Source organism: Phalaenopsis equestris, unplaced genomic scaffold (genome assembly GCF_001263595.1).
Source record: "Phalaenopsis equestris unplaced genomic scaffold, ASM126359v1 Scaffold000381, whole genome shotgun sequence".
Lineage (NCBI taxonomy): Eukaryota > Viridiplantae > Streptophyta > Magnoliopsida > Asparagales > Orchidaceae > Phalaenopsis > Phalaenopsis equestris.
The window spans coordinates 311520-323837 of NW_018164823.1; the positions used below are offsets into that span (position 1 = coordinate 311520).

General features: G+C 32.2%; 1 protein-coding gene across 7 annotated transcripts in view; it reads right to left on the minus strand.

The window, feature by feature from the left end:
- The window catches only part of LOC110026581 (organic cation/carnitine transporter 7-like), an 18426-nt gene extending 6211 nt beyond the window's left edge, over positions 1 to 12215 (minus strand). The window contains exons 1-3 of one of the 7 annotated variants that reach the window (XM_020727573.1): positions 12012 to 12215; positions 6644 to 6702; positions 6434 to 6560 (exon numbers count right to left, since the gene is read on the minus strand). In XM_020727573.1, coding sequence (XP_020583232.1) covers positions 6434 to 6560; positions 6644 to 6671 — 155 coding nt within the window. In that variant the 5' untranslated portion in view covers positions 6672 to 6702; positions 12012 to 12215. Of the gene's footprint in view, positions 1 to 6433; positions 6703 to 11886 lie in introns of all 7 variants that reach the window. The other 6 variants (XM_020727567.1, XM_020727572.1, XM_020727569.1 and 3 more) reach the window with 6 other exon arrangements.
- Positions 12216 to 12318: the final 103 nt, after the last annotated feature.

Below are 12318 nucleotides of genomic sequence, written 5' to 3' on the forward strand. Positions count from 1 at the left end.
ACAGCGACGAGGCCGAAGCAGACGCAAGAGCGCCGAAACAGATAAAAACGGGCGCAGACGACGCGATATCGAGCAGCGCCGAAACAGACGGAGACGACGAAGCGATATCGAGCAGTGCCGAAAAAGACGGAGACGATGAAGCTCGAGCAGGTGTAGCGATATCGAGGGACGACGGCGCGCGCAATGAGGGCAGCGACGTCGATGCCGACGAAGACGCAGACGGAAACCCTAGAGAAGCGAGGGCAAGCATCCTCGGGCATCGACGCCGACGAAGACGCGCAAAGGAGGGCAGCGACGCCATTGGAAACCCTAACGGACCTCTCGAGCTTAGCCGACATCTTTTATATATATATATATATATATATATATATATATATAATTAATATAATAAACTCATGCAACATAATAAATTGATTGATTCGAAAAATAAGATAATTTGAAAACACATGTTATTCGAAAACAAATGATTGAAGCAATGAAAAAAGATTTAAGTCTGCATACAAACAGAATTAATTGTCTTCCAGTCGCATTAGTTGGTATTGGGCCATATAGGAAGGTTTACCCTCCAATTATTACATTAACGTTAAGGAAGATTTACATAGATACCACTCTATTACTATGCATTTATATATCTAACACCTAAACTTCAATTTTAAATACATACCACTTACCTATGCATGAAAAGGTGTATTTCCCTTTTTTAAAGTTAAAATGGAGGCATTTTCTATGTGATATAAAAGATTTGGGTGATATATAAGATTTGGCACAAGTCATTGTCTAAAAAAAGTGGTATTATAATAAATTTGCAACAAAAAGTCAATAATTATAGCTTATGGTTATTGTTTGATAAGAACATGCATAAAAACTTTTTCCTTGGACCCTGCCACTGACCACCTCTCACAACATCATGGAAAATAAGGATATATAATCTAAGATCATCTTTTCTAAAAAAAAATATCCCTTTCAAGCTTTGTTTATCTTATAATCTCATAGAAAACAAAGTCAACTAGATTACTTTACAACCTCATCATCAAATTGTTCGAACGAAAAACTCATTCTATCTTAAAAAATCTCCCAACAAAATACAAAATTCACCTCCCTTACAGCAATGTAACTTTACTTCTACAACAACAAAACCTTTATGCCACTAAGGGTCTGTTCGGAGCAGCTGCAGCTTATTGAATAATTTGTTGATAAGCTATTTAAAAATAACTTGTTGATAAGCTAGGTGCGGTGACTATTACAAATTTTTATTTTCTTGTCAAAGCCAGACCGCTGTCAGAAAGCTGCCAGGTGAGGTGTGAAAGTATTGTTTTCAGCATTTTCAAATCGCATAAGCTGTCAAAACTCAGTTTACCCAAACAAGCCAGGTGCGTTTTCAAAACGTCACCGCACCAAATAAACTGCCCCAAACGGGCCCTAAGTGGGGTCGGCTACATGAATCATTTTTCTCCATTGCGTCATATTTTTAATAAATTAAGATAATTTTTTATACAATATGCCCAAGTCTTCCTAGGTCTATCTCTGCCTTTCTTAACATAAATCAAATTTAAAACATCTACTCTTCAAATTGGATCATCAGATGGTCGACGTTTAATGTGACCAAACCATCTAAGACGACTCACTCTTATTTTGTCCGTCACTTTACTTCTAAGGAAAAAAAATAGAGGTGGATCAATACTAGTCCAAGTTTAAAGAAAAACAAACTCTCTCAAGTCCAAATCAACTCACTCTTCTTTCAACTCCTATCTACTGCCACCAATTGTGTTTTACATCACTCTACAAAAAGCGAACTTTACACTGTAACACACAATCGAAGAAGCAAAGTGTGCGTCCTACAACAAAATTGTGCACAATCAGTGAAATCACCGGAGAAATTTTGTATAATTTAGGTGAAAATTCTGCCAACATAAGTGTGAGATTTTCTAACATAATTTCCACTAGAAATCCCATCATATCTCCGTAACCCTTTTGTCCCTATACTATAGAAGCAGGAGACTGAAAAAGATGCTACATGGGAGAAGAAATAAGAAATATGAGAACAATATCCACAACTTTTCAATTAAGGTATGAACTATGTTATAATACTTTAAATTTCAAAAACAAAATACTTATGAGGTAATAATAACAAGTTAAGTTTTTAATTAACTTAATTATTAAAAAAAAGAAAACAAAATGAATTTAGCTGTTTACGACACCTGCTTCAAAGCTATCGTTCATTCGAACTTCCACATCTCATGGGAAAGCTTTAATGAGAGATTATTCCCTCGTCTAATTGCTCCACGTGAAACAGAAAGCAACGAGCGAAAGATAAAGTGACAGAGAGAGAGAGGGGAGGAGAAGGGAGAAAGCTACAGAAGAAAGAGAGGAAGGAGAAGTAGACGTGCCTTAATCAAAGAAGAAGAAGAAGAAGAAGAAGAAGAAGAAGAAGAAGAAGAAGAAGGGGAGGAAGGTTGTGGGAAACTTGTGTGAGGAAGATCGAGGCTCGTGCGGAATTTTTACATGTCCTAGAGGCTCCAATGAGCATTCTTCGAGCGGCTCGAGCATGTTCGATAGTCCCAGGCGAGCGCTAACGAAGGAATGGAAGACCAAAGTTTCCAAAGCTCGCATTGGAGTGAGGGAGGCAATGGAGGCATGGTTTCCTTCAGCCGGGCGACTCGTCCTAAATGATGCGCAACATTCGAGCCTGAAAGACACTAAAGCGAGTGTCTTTGCATAGACTCAAGGAAACGACTTTCAGGAGCATTCCCCTACACGTGAGAAGCTCGATTGAGAGCCTTATAAATTTTGAGTGCGGTAACCGTTAAAACAATGAGGAAAGGAAAGGGCTTTGGGACATAGGTAAGAAAATCTAAAACATAAATTTATAGTTTTAATTATTATCTTCTTTATTAGGTTAGAGAAATTTAATTTTATTTAGTAGGGGTGAAATCAAAGAAAACCCTAATCTCTAATTTCAGAGATTATGGTTGAAAATTATTTAGAACTTGATAAATAAGCTGAAATCCACAAAAGAAAGCGAAATTGTAAGCCCGATATCTATATACAAAAATTAAATATTTAATTTTTATTTACTATCTAGTTTAGCTGCAAATTTATGTTAGATCCTCAAATCTAACAATTAGTGCTCAATTAAAATATTTTACTAATGAAAGAAATTCATAAATAAGGTTTCCATGTTTCATAAAGTTTCGAACTAAATGATGTTAATGCATAGAATTTTATTAAACCTTATTATACATATATGTTTAATTAATTCAATTCGTTCAATGTTATAAAAAAAGAGGAAACCTAATACCAAAAAAACACAAAATAATAGAAGCTAATTAAATTTCAATTGTTACTATAGGTGAGCCAAAGAACTAGACTGACCAAGAAAAAGGTACTGACTGGATCGATCAGGTGAGTAAAAATATTTTTATTTTATAATAATTTTGTTCATTTATAAAAGTAATTGCAACTATTTAACCAACTTCAGTATTTCTCTAAAAATACAAAAATTCATATTATTCAAATATTATTACAAGAAAAAAATAAAATATAATATACGCATGCATATGGAGTCACCCATAGATAATTCTGGCAGGGATGCGATGTACCAGTGCATGAAAATAAAAATCAAAATGATTGCATGCATTTTTTATGGGTTGGAAAATATTAAACGTGCTCTTCTAGTATACAATTAGAATGTGACTCCCTTTGATGGATATTGTAACAAAATAAATAAAAACAATAAAAAATTGCTTTCTTTACTATTTTCTTTTTAATGCTCATAGTATTTTATTGTTTACTGCATTATTTACAAAATATTTTAAAATGTAACTTAAAAATATTTTGTTCGTTGAGTAGTTTAACTCACAGTTTCAGTTGCTAACATTTTATAGAAAAACTTGTTATAGAATAAATAGATCCTAGAGAATATGTATACAAGCGAAGAGGAGCTCAGGCTAACAAGTGTTACACTTTAGATTTTATATTTTCATATTTGTAAAAGTTTAATTATGAATAAATTGTTGTAAATTAAAATTTTATGAAATAGAATGACTATTTTATGTTTTGGATCATTTCATTTACAAAATAAAGTTGTTAGAAAAGGTTTAGGGTTTAGGGTTAAGGATTCAATTCTAGCCTTCGTAATCCAAACTATTGGGTCGGGTCGCAACAAAATGAATTTTACTCAACAATGTAAGCAAAATCAGGCATTGAAAGCTTGCGCAATAAATGAAAAGAACACAACTTTTAAGGGAATAAAATCCCAAAATGTTTCCCTGCTATTTGAATATGGCGAATTTAGTCAATTTGAATATGGTGAATTTAGTCCAATTGTAATGCTTCAATTTAATTCCCCAACTATTGAAAATTGATCCAAAATGAACCCTCATGTAAAAAATTATGACAAAAAAAAGATCCCAATTTAGTCCATCGACTATACAAGGTTGCTCTCACTTTAGTCCATGAATAGCTATTGGATTCACTTTTCAATAATTAGGGGAGTAAATTAGAGAATTGCAACACATTCAAAGGCTCAATGAATGATTTAGGGATTTAAACCTCAAAGCTAAGCATTACATTGGAATAGTTTGATTTATTGACATATATCATTCATGATATATTAGTTAAATTGGAAAATGATGTTCAATAAATAATGTTCAATGAAGTCAATAATGACTTGTTTGGCTTTATCAAAGAATATGGTTGAAATGTGAAATTATGATGTAGAAACAAAATGGAATATTTTGTCAGACAATCAACAAAATAATCAATTTAGAAACAAAAAATTATAATAAATTACTAAATGAAAACTATTGGCTTTAAAGTTTGTCATTAACTCCACTCTCTGACCCTTAATTATTTGTTAATATCACATCTTGCAGCAACTTCTTAAAAAATAGTTGTACTCTTTGATTATGAAAATAAATGCGCAATTGTTCAAGATGTGAATATTCTGTTAAGAACCTTTGGACTGGCTGACGTTATATGGATAGCTGAGAACACACAAAACATTGAAAACTTAAATTGATTGTTCAAGGTAAATGGCCACCTTGTTGTTCCATATTTAGCTTGCAATCAATGGGTATATTTGATCAATATTTGGAAATAAATTTAAGGAAATATTCACCAAGAAAAGTATTTGAAGAACAAAATATCATGCTGAAACAGTATTTAAGAGAAAAACCACTAAGCATATGAATTTTCATTAAGATTTATGAATGATTAAAGATACTATTTAATAGGAAATTTTATTTTATAATGCCTCCTCAAGAAAAGTACTTTAAATTATACATATCTAAGTATTAGTAATTCAAATGGTCATTTATTCTATTTGTGTTGGACAACATGCTGATATATAAGACATTTTAAATAAAATTTAGAAAAATAGAGGAAGATCAAGAAAATAAGGACCTTGAGAAAAGTAGAACACAGATTGAGACAATGCATTTACACATCTTAGTTTATCTAGAATTGATAATTATCAGTCAAAATATAAGTGCAAATCAAGTAATACCTAATTACAATGAACATGAATACAATAAAATTATTATGCAATAGGATTTTGATGAAGACAACTTCGAGCATTAAAGAAAAGTTTGAAAAAACACAGTGCCTCATGAGTATTATAAATGTGATGTTTGAGGTTTTTTAAATTGTAATGAGGCTGACTTCGTTATACAGATCTGTATGAGTGTTAAAAAAATTGAAAAAAGATTATTGAGAAGGATTTATGGTAGAACAGAAAAGGACAGAGCAAGAAATGATTGCGTTATAAAAATATTAAGTCAGCAAATAATAAAGATAAAATTGTAAAGCATGAATTTTAGTGGAATCAGGCATGCAATGTCAAGGGAATTATCCAATAATGACGGAATAGAACTTGTATGAAGAAAGATAAAAAAGAGAAAAAGATTGACCAAAAATATTGCAACTAAAAATTGCTCAAAAATACACATGTAATTTAAAGTTAGGGGCATTTACATACATACCACCCAATTCATATGTATTTACATATCTAACACCTAAACATTCATATTTGCATGCATACCACTCAAATTTTTAACAACACAAAAATACAACCATCCCTTTCATCTTAAAAGTGTAATACACTTCTTGTGTATAAGTTTATGACACCAAGGTATTTTAGGTGCAAATATCATACTTTGGGTGTTAGATGAGTAAATTCAAAGGGGAATTTTATGGTATGTATGTAAATTTCCCTTAAAAATTAAAACCTCCTGCCACACTCAATGGGAACACACGGAGAAACTCATAAATCCGACACTAAATTATTTTGACTTGAGGCTTAATGATGATATTTACCAGCATGTTTTGAAGTGCCAAAAAACAATCAATAGAATAACCGAGCATAAAACAACAAAAGCACAAAGAAGCAACATAATGAAGTTTGAGGTGCTTGAGAAAAAAGATAAGGACCTGCCTTCGTCCGTAGTTGTCAGAAACTATGCCCCAAGAGTACACGCCAAACAGCATGCCCACAAAAACAACACTTGTAATTAAGCTCTCCTCATGTGAAGAAAGATTCCACTGGACTTGAACAGAAGGTCCTACAAATGAAAGAAGCATCATTTCCGCCGCTTCTGAAATCCAACCCATGCCAGCATAAGCAAGCACAAGGAATTGGAAGTACCCAAAACCCTGTGAGATAAGCGCTTCATCGACAGTAAATGTGTTACTTCCACTTCCCATCTGCAAACATAGGAAATCAAGTAATCGTAAACAACTATTGTGTACCGTGAAACTCAAAAATCATAGGGCTTATTTGGGAACATTTTTATATTTTGTTTATGTTGAAAATTTTTGCTTTTGTCTTAAAAACTTGTTTGTTTTGTGCATTTTATATATGCTTTAATTTTTTTCTTTTTAAAATCAAACTAATTTGTTTTAAAAACACTCAAAAGTTATTTTTGAGTGATTTTAAAAACAGTTATATATAACATACAAAATATGCTTCATTTTAAATAAAAACATAAAAGACAAAAAAAAAATTCAAAAGCGATCCCAAACGGCTCTTTATATAGCTATAATAATAAGGCTTGAATTTCAACACGAGGACAGATAATGATAGGTAAAAGCAAAAGATAGGTGAATCTCCTAAAAAAACTAAGCAAAAAAAATAGCACAAGGAGCTGCGGATAAAGGCCCTGGTATATCAAATTCTCTATGTATAGTAGGTGCAAGTATTTGCCTCCACAAACATGAATTTTTAAAGCAGCCAGTATGAAAAAAGAGCTAGAAGATTTTTCAATCACGAAATCATTTTTGGGCTTGCAAGAAAGCATTTATGCTTACGATTAATAACAATTAAACAAACAAGGAAATGGAAGTACTATTAAATATATACCGATGTAAAATATTCAAGTAGATCACTTCGATTCATATGGAATAGCAACATCTAGAAAATTACATATGGGTTTGTTCGTTAATAAATGCGCCCCCACTTACATCAAAATGATAAATATATTTAACAAATTATAATAAATATATCATTTTAAGTAATAGATTACTCTAATTGCAGTTATAGAGATAACAATGGCCCCTTCTACGTCCCAAAATATTGATTAATTTGGTAAGTGAGGTTGTCATAAGTTCTATTTAACATATCTTAAATCTTAAAGTCAGCTTACTCTAGCTTTTCGCCAACCAAAATAAAGTCATATCAATAAAAATGAATCACAATCAAAGGCGGTATTATACCCAAATCTTTAGCAAGAAGGTTTGAAGAAAAAAATAAAAAAAAGTCTACGAGGATCATCAAATAAACATGGAAAACTATTCAAACACTTTCTTAAGATGAATTATAATGCCGACACTTCCTCTTAAACTAGACAATATAAGTCCTTTAACTCCATCTTAATGGATAGTCCTGAAAATTGAAGTAGACCCAAAGCTATTGTTAATATATCTACGAGTAGTTATGAAAGATAAACATGAGAGTGTGATCTTCATCGATAGCACAATATTCCGAACTAAATTATAGTCAACCTCAATGTGTTAGTTCTTTCATAGAGTATTGGAGTACTAGCAATATAGATTGTTGCATGATTGTAACAATGCAAGACAAAAGGGTGTATAGTAAGAAAATCAAATAACCCTAGAAGTGTTTAAACCCGCATCACCTCACATTGAAATGTGACATGGCCCTTTATTTGTTCTTAACAATGGACCTAACAACTATAGTTATGTCTTACTTTTTCAAGTTTACAAGTTACTTTGAACAAAAATGCAATATCTAGATTTGAATTGTTCGACATTAATTTGATCCAACAAAATTAATGTCAGAGAAGTCTTCCATATTAAGAAGTGAGTTATTTAAATTTTTTTCTTTAGGGACTACTTATATATCAAAGGATAAGAATTATAGATACTTATTGTATTTGCTAGGAAACAAGCATGTTGTAATAACACAAAATAATGAAGCATTTAAAAATAAAATCAAAATTTCTTACTTTTTCATGTGTCCAAGTTACTTTGACAAATATGCAATATCTAGATTTGAAATTTCCGACATTAATTGATTCAACATAATTAATATCTGAGAAGTCTTCCATATTAAGAAGCGAGTTCTTTATATTTCTTTCCATAGGGGCTACTTCATACATCAGAAGATATGAATTATAGGTACTTATTTTATTTACTAGGAAAAGTGCATGTTGTAATATCACAAAATAATGAAACATTAAAAAATAAAATTAAAATTGATCTAGAAGTTTCATCTCTTGATTTTCACATATCATGAAAATGATTAACAATACTAATAAAAAATTCTATAATTTTTTTTATCATTTCAATATATATGGATGTTTTATTTACAAAAAAAAAAGGTTAAACGTAATTGGATTTTTTACATTTTAGGGTAGTGGAGTCTAAAGGGTTGCCCTCCAAACTGGAGAAAATATCCAAGCTTCTTATCCTTACAAGTAATGATTAGATAAAAGATTTGAGCAACTATATAACAAGTAGTTAACTTAAAAGAAGCTTTAACTGGTTAGAGCTTTTTACAATACAAAAAAAAGAGACCATCTGATGTCAGAGTTCCATCCATTTACAATGAGTCTTGAATTGAAATATATATATATATTATCATTTTTACTCAGATCAGAACAAAGCCCTGATACCAGCTGTTGTGGTATATATATATATATATATTAAATAGAAGCATGCATGTGAGGTTGGCATAGAGAAGTTAAAATGACTGGTCAAGAATAATAAAAGGCGAAAAGAGAGATAACCATAGTAAAACAAGCAAGAAAGAGGTTCAGGCAAGCGGTTTTGTGAGAGCTTTGCGCTTATAAGTAACTTGATGTGATTATTGTTCCAAATGAGAAAAATTAGACTACTAGGAAAATCAACTAAACCAATGCTGAAAATTGTCTCATGGAGATCATTGATTTTATCATAGGGCAAAAGATTCCAGCCCACTTCATTACTTTAATATATAGTAAAATTAAAATGCCCCATCACAATTCATGGCCCATTAAAAATGGAGGTGATATCCTAAAGAGCGTTCTATAAGATTCTATGTAGGAATTAGAGGCGTGGATAGTAGTGAAAAGGAAGGTGTTTAAAGTGCAAGCCCGCAAGCCAACGAATTAACTGCACATGAATGATTAAATGTTGGAAGTGGATGGTCATGGAGTTTCACTTAATTTATATTCTACCCCCAATCACAATACTAAAATTGCTCCAACTACCTTTACAATTAAAAATCAGGTTTTCCTAAAAGAATTCCTTATTATGGAGTTGAGATCCAAAAATTTAAATCACCATGAGGCAAATAAGATTATGCTATAGTGAATAAGCTAAATTCCAACACTCTGAAACTATACATCCCCATGCAAGCATCTCACATTCTAGGATGCAAGGAAAGGGAATGAAATGAAGTATTATGAAGAAGATTGGGAAATATAAGAGTTTTGTTTCTCATGAGTTTGTAGCATAGGTGGTAGGACAAGCAAATGGCTTCAATTTAAGATATGCATAAGCCAATTTTAGAAGAAAAAGAAGTCATGTGCATAAAAACGGTGAGGTTAAGGTTAGGTACAAATGCAAAGATAGAGGAAAGGAGAGAGAGGGATGTGAATATCATAATGCTTTTAGGTATAGATAGATCATTCCACAAAAGGATGAGTCAAATATTTTCTCGAAGCAATAGTTCTATGTGTATCCTATTTTAATTCTTGCTTCTACCTCTAGTGTTCACCTTATGTGTAACATTCTCAGAAAAAGGGAAAAACTTGAAATCATAAGCAAAAGTTTCACATCTTAAATAAGTCAAGGCTTCCATTCATAAATCACTTTCTGAAAATATTTCAGCCTCCAAATGAACAGATATTTCTTTAGGATGGGACAAAGTAGTTGAAACTTTCACACAATATTTAGCACAAAAAAAAGCCTAGATTTTGAGACTATCATGTTGTCTATAGCAAGAGAAAATGTTAATTTTACTAAAAATTATGGAGAAAACATCAATGCTCCAAAAACAAAATGAAATGTTTTGAAACTTAACATAAGTTGGGAGAGTAAATAAATCCTCCTTCTAGAGATTGAAATCTAAGACAATTATGATGTAAAATGAAATAAACTTTAACCAAAGGTTTGAAAGTCCATATTCCTTTTAAGTTTCATGATATTTTTAGTAGTAGCAGAAACAGAACTATAAGAAAAAAAAACTTTCACCAATCATATATTTGATCAAAACAAGATGTCATGCTTGCAAACCAAACCGAAGCTCTTTTAGAGATAGATTTTATTACCTTGGCTCTCAATAAAAGAAAGAGAACTAAACTAAGTTGGGTTGTTGAAATAAAGGCAAAGGCATGCAAACAAAAGAACAGAAAAAAGTAAGAGTAGAGGGAAAATTAAGAGAAACAAAACTCGAGCTAAGAACAAAAAGTGATTGGAGAGACAAATAAGGTAGGTTGAAAACGTGATGGATCAAAGGATTGGCGGCCTATCATTGAACTAGGACATGAGTCTAGAAAAGTCAGAGATTCTACTAAGCCTTTATGAAAATCAAAGGTGGGGAGCAAGGCTAGAAAAGAATTCAATGAAGAGAAAGGCAAAGTGATGTAACATAGCGATTAAGAAAGAAAAATCATAGAAGGGTGGTGAAATCAGAGGGTGGGGAAAGCAAGCAAGATTTAACATATAACAGGACAAGAGCATGTGAAACCGATAAACTCTAGTAGAACCAAAAGCCATCAACTTCTTGGAAAACTAAGAATGCATTTGGGATATCTTCTTCACAGCTACACTTACCGACAATTGTCATACTTCTATATGCCTAAAACTTTTTTGTTATGTTTCAACCATTTAAAAAGTAGGTATTCACAACTAGATCTATTAGAGGGTGTCACTTATCGTTTTCCGACTGCTATTCGATAAAAAAAAAATCTATTATACCTGCAATAGCTTTTAGCACTCTATCTTTCCCACAATAATTAAACAGTTGACATTATGGATAACTAAAGTGGTCTAAACAAGCCCTAAACCTGGCTCTAACAATAAGCTGGTTACTGATTACATGACTTGGAGCCAGAGCCAGAAAATCGTTGTCAACTCTTTCATGGCACTTCTCAAAGGTAAAGAATAACAAATTTTTCGTTTTCATCACACAACCAGCCCCGAGATAAAAATTTCATAAATCACGGTCAGAAAAAACTGTTCTGGTCAAATCTAGCGCATTTATCATGAATTGCAGCTCTCGAAAATATATACTTAGACATCGATCGAAGAAAGCCATGGATGTCAACAAGGGCATTAATCGAGCATATGGAGGAAGACATATTAAGAACAAAACGGAAAAAGCAGAAGACAACTTTATCCAAGATCTAGGTCTCGGAAATGCGGAATAGTTGATACATAAATAACCTGTTGTTGCAGAAAAGAATTTTCTTACTCCAAGTCCATAGAATCAATATAGTTTGGGAAGTTAAAAGATTTGAGGGTGGCGGAGGAGGAACCAGGAAGACGAGAATTGCAGTTGTTAAGCGAACCTTCGGAAGATTTGGCGCCCAGCTCTGAACTTTCTTCTCCGTTTCCATCAAGCCCACTCACAGTCGTCGCTCACTTTCAATTTCGTCTCTCGGATTTGCTGGACCGATCGACATGAATCACTCTTATCAATTTTTTCTTATGTGAGAAGATACTTTCAAAGCTTGGTTTTTTTTAAAATAAGCTGAAGGAATTACTTTAAAAGATCGTTTAGTAGCATGTAAGCTCTTGAGCCTACTTTACATATATATATATATATATATATATATATATATATTTCTTTTTAAAAAAATGTTTTTTCCATATTTT